Source organism: Salvelinus sp. IW2-2015, linkage group LG4q.1:29, assembly GCF_002910315.2.
Source record: "Salvelinus sp. IW2-2015 linkage group LG4q.1:29, ASM291031v2, whole genome shotgun sequence".
Lineage (NCBI taxonomy): Eukaryota > Metazoa > Chordata > Actinopteri > Salmoniformes > Salmonidae > Salvelinus > Salvelinus sp. IW2-2015.
Genome location: NC_036842.1, coordinates 50,144,615 through 50,161,511, shown reverse-complemented (window position 1 = coordinate 50,161,511; position 16,897 = coordinate 50,144,615). Strand labels below are relative to the sequence as shown.

Here is a 16,897-nt window from a genome sequence, read left to right as displayed (position 1 = left end):
ATAAAATAAAAAATAAATATTGTAATAAGATGTATGCACTCTACTGTAAGTCGCTCTGGATAAGAGCGTCTGCTAAATGACTAAAATGTAAATGTAAATGTAAGTCCAGGATCCAGTTGCAGAGGGAGGTGTTTAGTCCCAGGGTCTTTACCTTAGTGTTGAGCTTTGAGGGCACTATGGTGTTGAACGCTGAGCTGTAGTCAATGAATAGCATTCTCACAAAGGTGTTCCTTTTCTCCAGGTGTGAAAGGGCAGTGTGGAGTGCAATAGAGATTGCATCATCTGTGGATCTGTTGGAGCGGTATGCAAATTGAGTGGGTCTAGAGTTTCTGGGATAATAGTGTTGATGTGAGCCATGACCAGTCTTTCAAAGCATTTCATGGCTACAGACGTGAATGCGCTGAATACAACAGGTGTAGGCCTTACAGTGAAATAACTACTTACAGGCCCTTAACCAACAATGCAGTTAAGAAAAAAAAAGTTAAAGTATTTACTAAAATAAACTGAAATAAAAACTATATGTCCATTGCTCGTGTTTCTTGGCCCAGGCAAGTCTCTTCTTCTTATTGGTGTACTTTAGTAGTGGTTTCTTTGGAACAATTCGACCATGAAGGCCTCCTCTGAACAGTTGATGTTGAGATGTGTCTGTTACTTGAACTCTGAAGCATTTATTCAGGCTGCAATCTGAGGTGCAGTTAACTTTAATGAACTTATCCTCTGCAGCAGAGGTAACTCTGGGTCTTCCTTTCCTGTGGCAGTCCTCATGAGAGCCAGGTACATCATAGCGCTTGATTGTTTTAGCGACTGCACTTGAAAAAATGTTCAAAGTTCTTGACATTTTCTCCATTTACTGACCTTCATGTCTTAAAGTAATGATGGACTGTCACTTCTCTTTGCTTGTTTGAGCTGTACTTGCCATTATATGGAATAGGTCTTTTACCAAATAGTGCTATCTCTGTATACCACCCCTACCTTGTCACAAGACAACTGATTGGCTCAAACGCATTAAGAACGAAATAAATTCCACAAATTAACTTTTAACAAGGCACACCTTTTAATTGAAATGCATTACAGGTGACTACCTCATGAAGCTGGTTGAGAGAATGCCAAGAGTGTGCAAAGCTGTCATCAAGTCAAAGGGTGGCTACTTTGAAGTATCTCAAATATAAAATATATTTTTATTTGTTTAACACTTTTTTTGGTTACTACATAATTCCATATGTGTTATTTCATAGTTTTGATGTCTTCAATATTATTCTACAATGTAGAAAATAGTAAAAATTAAGAATAACCCTTGAATGAGTAGGTGTGTCTGAACTTTTGACTGGTACTGTATATGAAATGTATTTACTAGAATGTTGACGTTCAAAAGACACGTCATTGGTCCGAAGGGGGGTCCAATGAGGCCAGGCTTTTCTAGTGTTAAGCGTAGCATCCCTTCACTCCCTTAGTGATCAGTCAGTCAACAAGGACACATTAAGGTAACTGTCACGCCCTGGCCATAGAGAGGCTTTTATTCTCTATTTTGGTTAGGCCAGGGTGTGACTAGGGTGGGCATTCTAGTTTCTTTATTTAAATGTTTTCTGTTTCTATGTTTTGGCCGGGTATGGTTCTCAATCAGGGACAGCTGTCTATCGTTGTCTCTGATTAGGAATCATACTTAGGCAGCCTGTTTTTCCACCTTAGTTGTGGGTAGTTGACTTTGTTAGTGGCCTGTATAGCCCTAGTAAGCTTCACGTTTGTTTTATTTGTTGTTTCTTGTTTTTGTTGGCGACATTCAACATTAAAAGAAATGTACGCTCACCACGCTGCACCTTGGTCCGGTCATTTCCACCCTGACGACGTTCGTGACAGTAACATTGTTATTTGCACATTCTCATTGCAATGGCATTATTGCATTATTGTTGCATAACATGGACATTATATTCTACCCAATCCATTTATACATGGGGAATCTGAGCCGGATGACTTGCAAACATTTCGAACAAGCATTTTATTCTGTACAGAACAGTGTTTTGGATGCCAGTAGCTTAGTTAAGAGTAGACACACGGCACATGACAAAAAATTAGCTGTGTGACCTTTACGCTACATAACTATGCACCCCAATCTTGGGACTTTGTGCCCATTTAAAGAAAGGGGGAGCGGAACGGGTCAAAACAAACAGAGAAAAGGAACAAATAAAGGTCTATTCCTGCGGGAGTGTACACACAGGGAGTGATTGATAGTTGGGTTCAGGGTGAGTTGACACCGTGCTTAATCTTCAGTCACTTCAAATGACTGGCTGGTTAATGGGTCTTTGAGCTTAAAATAGCCTTGTTAGGTTTATGCTTTATCAATTCAATAGAATTCTGTTATTTCACAGGAATACAATACAAATACCCTTTCCTCTTGAAACCATTTTTACACTTGACTGACCAACAATTGTATTATTCAGAACTTATTTTCCTTTTCACAACTACATTTTATGTTGTATTCCGTGATGTCATGGAAAGTAATGATTTGTAAATAAGGAAATTGGTGCTCAACTCAATTTCCCTTTACTGTAAATGGACTCAACATCTTGTAAAACTGTTTGCTGTTCAATAAATAACCTGACTATCATGTCACTTTATTGTACTTATTTCAATACCTACATCAAACAGGCCTTTTCATTTTTCAAGCTCAATTATCTGAACTAGGAAACATAAGTAAATAAGCAGTTTCAATGATGGACTTAATAGAGGGAAACCTTCATGCGGTGCGATTCATTTGAATGTCTTTTGTGTTCAGGTTGTTAAGTGCAGAGGATAAAAGTCTCTATCAGACATCCTTATTCTCTATTTCAAAGAGAGAAACCTTCAGCAATTGAACAGAGAAACATCCATTTATATTGAATGATCTCTAGTCAATGGAAAGTGTGGAGGTAAAAATGAGAACCTGTTATCAACGGGAATGATCAAACCAACAACGCTATATAAACATTGATAGGTATGATGATAAGTCTATTACTTATTTTCAACACAGGTCTTCATATTTGGTGTGTTTGTAAATTAAATCTGGAGTCCCAGAGTGCGCTAGCAAGCTAATGTTGGCTAGCTTGCTAGCTACTTCCAGACACAAATGAGAGAACACCTCACTCAAACCATTTTAATCGCCCGAGCAGAGCTGGTTAGGCTGTTTTCATGTTATCCAGAGCGTTGGTGACTGTAACTGTGCTGCTGGCAACAATTTAATTACACTTTTTTCCCAACGTTTACTGACACAGGCCATTACAACGGGCGGTGAGTGTTCATAAATTCATCAGTTATTTTGCGCTCTGGCACACTCAAACGAGAGTGCTCTGAAATCGGAGTAGATAGCCAGAGTGAATTTACGAACGCGCCCATTGTTAGAAGAGAGAAGCCATTTTGTGTCAAGGCTGAGGGCAGTTGCAATTCCTTCCCATTGTCGAACTAGGCAGCATCAGCGTAACTGCTAACCAGGGAAGACCCACTGGAGCCAATGAACCACCACATCACCAAGGCTGTTTGACACTCACCTTGATGTCCTTCCCAAAGAGGTTGGCATAGAAACACAGCCAGTTGCGGGAGATGTAGAGGCGGCCCTGAAGTAGGATGTCTCGGAGAAGAGCGCAGGAATACACTGGGAATGACAGAAAAAAAACACAAATAAGACTGGGAATACCATAGAGATACAGTATAATAATGTTATATTTCATTCTGTGGGGAATACACACCGCAGAGGGAGAATGCACAGAGCTGGAGACTAGCGTGGGATATATACGAGTTGACTTCAAAACTACACATTGTGGCAGTGGGATACAGCTGAAGTTTATGGGATTGTAGAACACTGTTGGCTAGTGATGATTTCCTTTAGTATAGAAACACAACTCTACTTGCAATATCATTATGTCATTTTCATTTTCCCGTAAATATGCTCTTCGGGGAATGCATACTAACACGTCAATCTGTAGACGCCAGTAACACAAATTATGCCTCATTATGGCCCCCGCACCTCTCTGATTCAGAGGGCTTTTGGCTTAAAGGCGGTTGAATGCATTCAGTTGTCCAACTTCCATTTCCAGCTGAATGCAGCAGGCTGGTACAGAGTTCCCCACAGAGAGGAGAAAAGGGAGAGAGGGAGAGTGGTCAAGAGAGAGCGAGAGAGACGGAAAGAGAGAGATGTAAAGAGAGAACAGTAATGAAAGAGAAGGGAGAGGAAGACACTGTGGAGTGGAAAGCAGATGGCTAGGAAGCACTGTGAAGCCTGACGTAAGGAGATGAGGACGTGATTCTAACAGCCAGCTGACAGTGATTTGCAACGAAAAAGGAATTGATTGACTCTGGCTCAAGTCACATAATCCCAAATGAATTTGTAACCTAAAAATACCACTTTGCCGGCTTTTTAGCGACTAGCGAGTTTGACGTGGTTTATGATAGTGTGAATGTCCATATGCGGCAGAAGAAGTAAGGCATTGCAAGTTATATGAATAGCCTACATCTCAACTGTTGTACTGTAGCTGCACAGCCATATCTAGTTTAGTGTCAAGTCAACCCTTGCACATTAGAGTGATGCAAACCTTATTCAAACAAAGTGCAGTTCAGAACTCCCAATTCAAATGGTATTTTCTTGCACTGTATTTGATCTTCCCACAAATTTCATGCACACATTCATCCCAAGCCATCAGATGGCATACCACCTTGTATGAAGCAATGTACTGGGCATGCATTCTAAGTACAAGAGTATTCTAGTATTATTGACTGAGTGTATGATGTGTAGACAGTGTTCAATTTCCCCTGACTGACCTTTCATGAGGATCTCCTCCTTGGGCACGGTCTGGAACAGCTTGTGGTACTGGGAATTGTACTTGCTGACGGTCTGTAAGGGGGAGATAGGGGTGAGACGGGGATAGACAGGGGTGACAAGGGGGAGACAAGGGGGAGGTGGGTGAGGTTCCTTTCAGAAAATGTCCACTCACTGTTTAACTTCTCCCAAACGGAATCTTGTAATAAAGTTGATGGCCATGTGACTATATCACCTAAGCTTTATTAACAGATTATGATTCAGCTCCTGTAATTATTTTGGAAGTGCATAAAACCCCTTCCAATCAATTAGGTTCCTCTCAGCCATGTGATCCTGCCCTGTCCTTTCCCTATGGGGGCTGGAGCTTTGGCATGGTAGCCTACAGGATCATAAACACACACACACACACACACACACACACACACACACACACACACATACACATACACATACACACACATAAAAAATGCACTCTTCCGCACACACATTCACACACACGTGCACGCACAAACGCAGGCAAGCGCACGAAAACACACACACCTGTTCCCCTGGTGCTGGTCAATCACTATACACTAGTCCCACACCCTCTCTGTTACACTGTGTTGTTTTATAACTCAGACACACTTCCTATGTCACAATGTGTTCTGACCCAATTGTTTATCCTGCGTAACATCTAACAGTGTTCCCTTCCCTTCTCTGTTCCTCTGTAGTGGTGCCACAGACAATCCCTTCCCCTCTTTGCCTCAACCTGGGTTATAACTTATAATTGTCATGGTTCCACCTGTCACCAGAGGGCGGCAGAGACCGTCCTAGAGACATTAACAACACTCAGGTGTGTCCTATTTACTCATTATGATTTGTTTTCTATTGTCCTTTGCTGAAGCTTGAGTTGTGTGCCGTGTACGTTTGTGTGTGCGTTTGTCGCCTGAGTGAGTTTTCGAGACTTAGTGTTTGTTGGTTTCCCAGCGTTACTGTGATCCTTCTGTTACCGTTTCTCAGTAAACTCTTATGTTCCTACTTAACCACTGATTCCTCATCTGGTCTCTTCTCTGCACCCGGGTCCAACCTCACCATGTCACAATAATAGATAAAGACGGAAACTCCTTTGCTGGAGACGTCTGCGGGTTATATGTCCAAGGGATCGTTTTCGTCAGCCATTCTGAAGGGGAGTGATTTGTTTGAATCAGTTCGATTGCAGGTGTGCGTGTGTCGGCGTGGGTCTGTGTGCGCGTAAGACTGGAGAGAAGGTCATTTAAATCAGAAGACGTACGGTCTGATCCATTCCGAGCTTAATTTAACCCTCACATACTTTTTTAACCGTGTATGTGAAGCTTGCACTAGAAAACCTTAGACAATTATAAACATTTGAAATCGTTTCAAATGCAAATCCCTGAAACTCATACTGTATGCGTACAATATTACGTGGACTTGTGAGCGTACTGTTACTGTGCTAAAATCATGTAAAATAATAAACACTTCACATACACTATTGCACATACACTATTCTGTGGACTGGTGAACTGACTGTTACCATGCTAAATAACTTGCCATAAACTCATTCCTTTGTTTTTGACAAAATACCATGTCTTGCTTACAATCGGGTAAAGACAGTATTTCTGTGTGATAGTTCAAATACAACTACACGCGTCCTTACTTTGTCTCCCCTTGGACTATACGTAATATTGTAGTGGGTAGGGCATTTTTTACACATGAACGAAGCGCTCCATTACTTCCTTATGCTGACAATACCGTGTAAACGTCCACCAACAGTGGGAATCGGGACGCGGTAAAAACGACTCACCGAGCCCCTGTAGCATTTCTTGACATCTTCATAGGTCAGGTCATCAATCAGTTGCAGCCTGTAGAGGAGAGAGAAACACCGAGAAGTTTAGGAGTGGTGACACAGTTTCTATGGTTTGTCACCGTCAGAAAAATAAATATGTAGAGAAAAAAAAGAATCATCTGACTGTTGTGCCATGTTCAGCTCAGTCCGGATAGTTAACAGAACATTTTTGTTTCTGCTATTTTGTTAATTAGTCCACTGTCCGTACAATCCCATCAAGTCTACAAGATACAGCACTTTCAGTACAGAGCAAAAGCTGTGATGATGATGATGCATTTGTTCTTAAATGTATTCTCCATATAGTCTTTAAGCAGAGGACGACTATGATAGCATGTACTGTTGAACTGCTAATGATGGACAAAATGAGCCTTATATTTGAGTGGCACACACAAGCTCAGTCTTCTCTCTCTCTCTCACTCACACACACACACACACACACACACACACACACACACACACACACACCACACACACACACACACACACACACACACACCACACACACACACACACACACACACACACACCACACACACACACACACACACACACACACACACACACACACACACAACAACCATTAATCAAAGACAGGGACATGCAAATGGACACACAACAAACACACACACACACACCTCAAACAGGTCATCGGTGTGAATGTAAATGCTTAGGTAATATGAAAAGTCTATTTATGTAAAGTCAGATTGTGAAAGTCAAGTAAAAGACAAACAGTTTAGCAGATGTCTCCATTGGCCAAGTCCTGACCCGACACACACACACACACACACACACACACACACACCACACACACACACACACACACACACACACACACACACACACACACACACACACACACACACACACACACACACACACACACACAGGCAGACACACACACACACACACACACACACACACACACACACACCACACACACACACACACACACACACACACACACAGACAGGCAAACACCACACCACCTAAAGTGGTTGATACTGAACTCAGACCACTAGAGCCCAAAGTAGACTCCCTCTAATATCCCTAAGGGCCTATTATAGCTTGGAGAGGCTACTTCCCATTCACAGCTCAAGCCTGGCATATTGTACTGTTTGTGTTTTCGGGGCCCCAATACTACACAATGAGGACGAGGAAGTAATTTGCTGTTTGGGGTAAGTTTTTCAAAAACGTGAAAACACACAAAAGGTGTCTGGACCCTTCTATAACATGCCATTTAAATCAAAAATAGAGATTTGGTTGTAAAAAAAATACTTCTCCTTTAAACCTATATTGGACAAATCCATAATAATAATTTCAGCTCTATAGATTTTGGACGGAGGTCAATGAGGGACAATAAAGCCTTCAGACCGGTTGTGACTGGTTTTCATTGATAGGCCACTGTGTCATTATCACTCTCTCTAGGTATTCTATTGTGGTTCAGGGACTAGACTAGAGCGTCATAGTGACAATCTAATGTGACAGGCAACCCCCTACTGTATTGTCCATTACATGGCAGTAGGCTATACAAACAGTCTATACAAACAGAGAACATGCTAAATGGTTTCTACATGATACCAAAACAAACTGCACAATAATTGGTTTTCACTAGATGTAGGCTACTATAGAAACAAACACTGTATACTTAAGCAATATGGGCCGTGGTATATGGCTAATATAATATACCACGGCTAATATACCACGGCTAAAGACTGTTCATATGCACGACGCAACGCGGTGCCTTATTGCTATTATAAACTGGTTACTAACATAATTAGAGCGGTAGAAAGAAACGTTTTGTCATACCTGTAGTATGCGGTCTGATATACCACGGCTGTCAGCCAATCAGCATTCAGGGCTCGAACCACCCAGTTTATAATATAATATATACTCTATTAAGGAAACAGCAGCACTATAGTATACCTAGATCTCTGCGTGTCCAGCTTTCCTTTCCCTATATGGCTAGTGTTGTGGTCTGATTCTGTCACTCCCCTTCACCACCGCAACAACTGAAGCCGTCCCCAAAATAGCCTCTTCTAAAGAGCAGTGACAGTGTTTTAACCCCATGTTGGGACAATCCTGTCTGTCACGTGCCATCGGATACCTGTCAGTCAGCTGGTGTCAGGCCACATGCACCCAGTCGGGTCATTCTCTCCATCTGTCTCTCTGTCAGCCAGGAGTTGAGGTGAGGCCCCCTCTACCACCAATGTGACAATGTATGTTGTAAGTGAGTCACTGTTGTAAGTGACTTTGGCTAAAAGCGTTTGCTAAATCGCATATACAGTATTATTATAGTATTTTCAGAGGAGAGCGGAGAGAAAGAAATGAGGACAGGAGCCAAGGAACAGAGAGGACAGCAGGGGCTGCTCTAACGGGGGGGGGGGGGGGGGGGGTCCAGACCACAACCAGTAGCTGATTGACAACATAGTCAAGGTGACAGGTTGAGTCTACCTCTGACTGAAACCAAGAACACTGTATGCAGAATATATATATAAAAAAATGTATTCGAAAAGATTTGACTCTGGTACCAGCATGATACCAGCATGATTCTGTATAATAATACTGTGTAAATAAACATTTTGAATTTGATCCTAAATGGTTTTAAAAAGTGTGTCTCTCTTCAATTGGAACAGCTTAATTTATATTAATTATCAAATCATATCAGTAAGGCATAGTCACGTGCAAGGTCTCGGTTCCAGCCCTATATAACCGATTTGATAACTGCCAGGGTTTGAATTACATACTGACTCCTAAAAGTGCCCTAAAAATAGCGCTCCAATCCAATGTGGATATTTTTACAGTTTTTGGGGGTGTCCATGTTGATGTTACAACGCAACAGAAAACTGTAATTTATACTGTAATTTGGGCTATTCTCAACAGAAAAATACGACATCTCCTGACGTCCTCAGACATGGATGGTTGTCGAGTACTGACTTGCATCACTAGTGACCTGGCTGATTTTTGTTTCTGTCTCATTAACATATTTACAAGTGTGCCTTGTTATAGTGACGGGGGAAAAATCGTCACAGTTACGTATCGGGATATTATTTTTGAGGATATATCGCAACATTCTTTTTTACAACGTCAAAATGTCATCTTTGCGCTAGTTGGCTGTACCTGTTCCAAAACGCAGGTATTTTTTAAACGGTGAGTCAATATGTTTTCGGCACTTTTATTACCATGACTCTGATCAAAAATAGTTTTCTCGTGTGTCTCTCTTGTCCCTCTGCAGCAGACACATAGTGGGCAATATGTTTGGAACATCGAATTGCAATAAAATCACAGTATCGAATCACAATACATATAGAATCGTCAGAATAGCAATACATTTCGTATCGGCACCTAAGTATTGGGATAATATCGTATCGTGAGGTCCCTGGTAATTCCCAGCCCTACCTTGTAACACACTATATTTGTTGCACCCGTGAGTGAGAATGCTGTACCAATTTAACCCCTATGTGGTTATAATGCCCCATCAATTTAACATGTATACAGATTGGAGTGGCAGCATGTCTTAAACCATAAATGATTGAGCATTTTGCCATGTCCTTTTGGTCTGTTTTGCCCTGTAGTAGCTGCCAGTTTGGAAGCCTATGTTAAGGCCTCTAAAGTGCAAGCAATATAAAACACCAAATATGAATTAATATGCTATAATGTATAAGCAGTTTACCTATCTGCTAACCTGCTTGCACCAATCCCTTGTAATTACAGTTAAATACTGTGAAATTCAAACCCCTCCCCTCAATGAATTTTTACAGTATAATACAGTCAATTTTACAGTATTGTACTGTGTGTCATAACAACTACTTGCTTTGATACCATATTTATATTAAAGTAGGTGTCATAACACATAGGTGTCATAACAACAATACTTGCTTTGATACCATATTTATATTAAAGTAGGTGTACTGTCATATGAAATAAAGAATGAGATAATGTGAGATAATTACCCTTATTGTCCCATTTACATTGTGTAATTTATTGACTGTCCCTAACTAGCCCCACAGATAGGCTATCCAAAGTAAAAACCAACTTTGCCACAGTCGCACACCGGCCGACTGAAGCTAATTGGCTAAACTAGTTGGCTAGCTTGCTAGCTAGTGTAGGCTACTTCCAGACACAAGACCTGGTTAGACTGTTTCAGTTTATCTAGAAGGGTGAGTGACTGTAACTGTGTGCTGTTTTGGCAGAGTGAAAGTTCAAACGCTTCCCACGTTCGAACACACACACAAAAGATCCCCACATCAAAGCATCCAAGACCCAAATCTCGTTCTCAGGCGCATTTCCTAATGAGGAGAATTGAAACAGAGGCTCAATCAGGAAGTTCAGCCTCCCTTTAAGTATTTTATTATTTATAAACATGAATATACATCTAAAAGCATTTATACTTTTTTATAATCATTACAATTCATAAGCATTTAAACGTTCATGAGCTTTTTAATGGCTTATTTGTGAACGCTATTATTATAAAGTGTGACTAAAAGCCTCTATAGTCCCTGGATTTCTGAGGCCAACCACCGTTTGTTTGTTGCTTGCGGAGATGCCTTCCTTTAAAGAAATGCCAACCGTGGATCACGAGGCTAGGTCGGTATGATGACACCACTTTGGGCCGTGCCAACATTGCCAGACCAGACCTCCCCCCACTCCCTGCCTTCAGGGAAAAGAGAAGGCTGATCTAAACTGAAACAAGTATTAAACGGCTTCCTTTCCCCACAGTCCTCTGTAATGTACTCCATTCATGAGACACACGATATACAGTGCATTCGGAAAGTATTCACAACCCTTGACTTTGTCCACATTTTGTTACAATACAGTCTTATTCTAAAATGGAATACATGGTATTTTTCCTCATCAATCAACACACAATACCCCATAATGACAAAGCAAAAACAGGTTTTTAGAAATGTTAGCAAATGTAGTCAAAGTAAAAGACCGCAATATGACATTTACATAAGTAATCAGACCCTTTACTCAGTACTTTGTTGAAGCACCTTTGGCAGAGATTACAGCCTCGAGTCTTATTGGGTATGACGCTACAAGCTTGGCACACATGTATTTGGGGAGTTTCTCCCATTCTTCTCTGCAGATCCTCTCAAGCTCTGTCAGATTGGATGGGGAGCATAGCTGCACAGCTATTTTCAGGTCTCTCCAGAGATCAAAATAATTGAATCAATTTTAAAATAAGGCTGTAAAGTAACAAAATGTGGGAAAATGTCTGAATTCTTTCTGAATGCACTGTACATACAGTATATATACACAACAGAGAAGTTCTCTCTCTAACACACACACACACACACACACACACACAAACACACACCTCCACCTAAGCACACTCTTATTCCTACGCAGAAACCATTGTTAATATTCTAATCTAGTGCAAACAGAGACCAGGAGAAAATGAAAGCAGAACAATACTAAACACCAGAGGATAAATAGATAGTCAGCTTTAGAGTTCCCAGACACTGTGTGTGTGTGTGTGTGTGTGTGTGTGTGTGTGTGTGTGTGTGTGGTGTGTGTGTGTGTGTGTGTGTGTGTGTGTGTGTGTGTGTGTGTGTGTGTGTGTGTGTGTGTGTGTGTGTGTGTGTGTGTGTGTGCTGCTCGATCAGAGTTCTCAGACACTGTCAACAGGAGGAGTGCACAGACTAACAAAGTTATTGACACAGACCCTCAGGTAAGGAATTGATGTCAGATAGTCTGAGAGTATACCTCCAGCTCTTGTTGTGGGTTATACAAGATGTAAACTGCATTGCATAATGAGGTTAGTTCCCACAACATAGAATTGTGTTCATTGTGACAGGGAATTATTTACTCTCCTCTTTTTTTGTCGTTGCAAGGGTGCTTTTCTGTGTTTGTGAGAGGTGTGAAGGGGAAAAGTGTGTGTATATGTGTGTTTGAATGTCAGTCTGTGTGTGCTTATCTGTCTTGTCTGTGTGTGTGTAGGCCACAGCCTGCGTGTGGGTGAGTAAGCGGCGTCAGTTTGTCCGTAGTGGTGAATGCAGCATTTGTTGTCCTCAGGAACTTTTGGGTGGCCTACATGTTGTTCTCACAGGAGACAATTGCTGGTACACAAACACAAACACACACACCACCACACAAACCACACACACACACAACACACACACACACACACACACACACACACACACACACACACACACACACACACACACACACACACACACACACACACACACACACACACAGCCCTCTGACACGCAGCCAGACCCAATTTAGAGCTGTTCTATCGCCTATTCACTGAGGCTCTATAGCCCTCAGTACTGAGAGGTCCTTCACTCACACTGCCCTTCATAGACTCACTGTCCCTCCTGTAATTCCTGCAATTAACAACTCTCTTCCAGTAAACTGCTGTGTACCGTTATCTGTGTATACTTTCAGTTGGAGTTCCACCACAAATTAACGACACAAAACAGAGGGGCCTTAAGTTGAACCGGTTAAAACAGGAATAGCAAGCATTTGCACATTTCATATGATTTTTTTTCTTGTTGGTAGCACACGGCGGACCTCGATTTCCAGTTGGCGAACTTTCGTTCTGAGAATAACAGAGCGAAAACGAGGCATTCAATTATGGTAATGGAAGACTACGAGACTACATCGGGGGGAAAGCTACCTCGGATATTTATATAAAAATAAGAATAGAGCTTCACTCAACCTAGTATTTTTTCCTGGTTTAACAGACAGGTATACTGTATATACCGGTAGTAGGGGATATAGTGAGAAGGGAGACATAAGAGAAAACAGGGATGGAACCCCAGTCTCCAGTGGGGAGGCATATGCAGATTGGGCCGGTAGTGTTACCCACTCGACCACGGCTCTGCACAACCTAGCTAGGACACAAGCTGCAGTACTGTGGTCCTCTTGTCTAGTCCAAGGGTTTTCAAACCTCTCCTCAGGCACCCTCAGCAGTTCCATGTGTTTGAACAATCTGACAGCTAGCACACCTGATTCAACTTGTCAACTAATCATCAAGCGCTTGAATAGGTGAATCGGGTGAGCTAGTTAAGGGCTACAACAAAATTGTGAAATGTCTAAGGGTTCCCGAGGAGAGGTTTGAAAACCACTGGTCTAGTGAAAGAGATGAGGGAGCCAGTTAATCCCAAACTGTTTGTTTGTGCTACAGTTCTGCAACCCACTGGCTTCTATAATGAGGGAGTAGCAGACAGACAGCAGAGGAAGAGAAGAGAAGATATTTCTGCTGGCAGTGGCATCAGGCCGGCCCAAGACAAACAGAGACTGGCTGTACTCTAGCCCTGTGGCCCAGTACAGAATTCCCACTGAGACAGAGATGGCACTGTGTGTGTGTGTGTGTGTGTGTGTGTGTGTGTGTGTGTGTGTGTGTGTGTGTGTGTGTGTGTGTGTGTGTGTGTGTGTTTGTCTGTGTGTATGGGCACGTGCAAGTGTGTGTGAGTGCATTTATTCATTCCTCATGTCACTATTTCTATATACAGTGCATTCGGAAAATATTCAGACCCCTTGACTTTTTCCACATTTTGTTATGTTACAGCCTTATTCTAAAATTGATTTCCTCATCAATATACACACAATACCCCATAATGACAACGTTTTTAGAAAGGTAAAAATAAAAAACTGAAATATCACATTTACATAAGTATTCCTTCGACCTCATAGCTTGGTTTTTGCTCTGACATGCACTGTCAACTGTGGGACCTTATATAGACAGGTGTGTCTTTCCAAATCATGTCCAATTAATTGAATTTACCACAGGTGGACTCCAATCAACTTGTAGAAACATCTCAAGGATGATCAATGGAAACAGGATGCTCCTGAGCTCAATTTCGAGTCTCATAGCAAAGGGTCTGAATACTTATGTAAATAAGGAATTTCTATTTTTACTTGTAATAAATGTACAAAAATGTCTAAAAACCTGTTTTTGCTTTGTCAATATGGGGTAGTGTGCTGAGGAAATGTTTTTATTTAATCCATTTTAGAATAAGGCTGTAAAGTAACAAAATGTGGAAAAAGTCAAGGGGTCTGAATACTTTCCCAAGGCACTGTATATAAGTAAGTGTTTCACTGTTAGTCTACACTTGTTGTTTTACGAAGTATGTGACTAATAACATTTTATTTGATGTATGTGTGGAGGGTGTGTGTGTGTGTGTGAGTGCGCACGCGGGCGCGTGTGTAACCCAGCCTCACATGGGCATCTCTATAGCACACTCTCATTAGAGGGAAAGGGAGAGAGTGGCCGTTGCAGCAGCGTGCCCTCTGGCTCCCTGGTAGTACAAAGACACTTTAGTACAAAGACACTACACCAACAGACACCCAGCCAAACACAGCTACAGAGAAAGCGAAAGAAAGAGAAAGGAAGGAAAAAAGGAGAGAAAGGGAGGTATAGGAAGGAGGGAGGGAGATGAGAGTCAAAAGGAGGGAGAGGGGGGGGGGTATAGCAATGGCTATATATGAATGGACAAAGCCATCGATCACGTAACACCATTCATTCCTATGTGATGACTCAATAGCGCATTGAAGCAAAATGAAGTCGGTTAAGATGGCGTCTCATGGAGACATAACATGCGCAGTTTGAGCTACTCCAGGAAGTGACGTTGTAGGCTAGCTCAGTGCTGTCCCCTCTCATTGAGTAGCTCAAGTTGAAGGCAGCCCGGGGTACTGCAGGCTGAACAGCAACTAAATTATGCTTATAACTTCTTCTGTGTGCAATTTTTTACATACAACTGGTGTAATAGAAGAAATTATTGGTACGAAGATTGACCACAAAGATTGCCATTTTGATTATCTATCCCGTTGCTTAGTCACTTTATCACTTCCTACACAGTATATACATCTCTACCTCAATTACCTCGTACCCTGCTACTTTGAAGAATCTCAAATATAAAATATATTTTGATTTGTTTAACACTTTTTTTGGTTACTACATGATTCCATATGTGTTATTTCATAGTTCTGATGTCTTCACTATTATTCTACAATGTAGAAAATAGTAAAAATAAAGAAAAACCCTGGAATGAGTAGGTGTGTTCAAACCTTTGACTGGTACTGTATATATATTTTGGGGATTTGATATTCCATTCACTATAATGGAGGATCCTGTTTTCTGCTAACAATGCCTGCAGTACCGCGGTCGGCCTTGAACCTCTGTGGCTTCAATGAGAGGGGGCAGTCGTTCTCCCCTGGGCTAATAGGAAAGGGAGGGAAATCGATGAGTCATTATTAAAGTCATTCTACTGTATTTGTTTCAATCAATTTGGGAACATGTTAAAAGCATTATCTAGAGTGGCTTACTTTGAGACGGGCGCTGAATCAGGCTTGAGGGTAGATAGAGACATTTAAATGCCAATGTATGATGTGTGAGAGAGTAAGTGGCATGTATGTGCGGGTGTGTGGGACATGTGAGTGGTTTGTGTGTGTGAGAGTGAAAGAGGGAGGGAGAGCGAAAGAAAGAAAATGGTCTGTAAGTAGCATGGATGTGTGTGTGTCAGCCTGACTGATGTAATCCTCAACTGCTAAGGGACCACTGCCGCTGACGCAATGGGTCTGTGCCTGCGTGTGTTCTGTGCGCACTTGTGCCTCCATTTCTTCCGTGCTGTAAACAGGCAGTGCTAGGTCCCTTGCCAGTACCCAGGCAGCGCCGAGGCCGCTAATAGAAAAACACTGGCACTCCGTGGGGACGAGTGAGCTGCATCGTCCTCCATTATTAAACAGCTTTTAATTAATACTCGGCACAACCACAGCGTACACAATGTTTCTCGGCACCCATGCTACTGTCAACTATGCTAGTAATGGTGTATAGTAGATAGTGTGCTACCAGGATTTGAGTCCCCCATTCAAAATGCCACTGATATACCAAATCAGGTGTGGGTAAACATTAGAGAAACGCACACAGCCAATTGTTGTCTTTTTCTCACCATTCTGGCAGGAAAATCAGTGTTTACCTACATCAAAGCCAACGCTGTTCACTAGTAATACCATCTCTGATAGAATTCAGTAGCTGGTATAAAACAATATGTTGATCACGACGACTCTCGGTGGGAGTGGAATTGGAAAAATGACACTTTTGGGAACTCCCCAATGCAAAATAGAATAGTCCTATAGAATTCACTGTGAAAAAAAACTGTTTCATGTGTCAATGTGATTTTCCTTAAAGGTACTTGGTTCCCATGCTTTCCCAGCACCCCTGATATAGATGCTGAGCCATGCTTCTCGAGTCAAAGGCTGGCAGTTCTCTGTGTTCCCTGGCAGTGGATTAGAAGCAGGTGTATGGTGTCTAATCTCAG

At 41.8% G+C, this 16,897-nt stretch overlaps 1 protein-coding gene across 2 annotated transcripts in view; it reads right to left on the bottom strand.

Moving 5' to 3' along the window:
* LOC111962089 (GRAM domain-containing protein 2A) overlaps nt 1-16,897 on the bottom strand; it is a 64,591-nt gene that overhangs the window by 22,443 nt on the left and 25,251 nt on the right. For both annotated transcript variants that reach the window (XM_023984909.2, XM_070442942.1), the window contains exons 3-5: nt 6,585-6,642; nt 4,786-4,858; nt 3,519-3,622 (exon numbers count right to left, since the gene is read on the bottom strand). In XM_023984909.2, the coding sequence (XP_023840677.1) occupies nt 3,519-3,622; nt 4,786-4,858; nt 6,585-6,642 (235 nt within the window). The remainder of the gene's footprint in view (nt 1-3,518; nt 3,623-4,785; nt 4,859-6,584; nt 6,643-16,897) is intronic.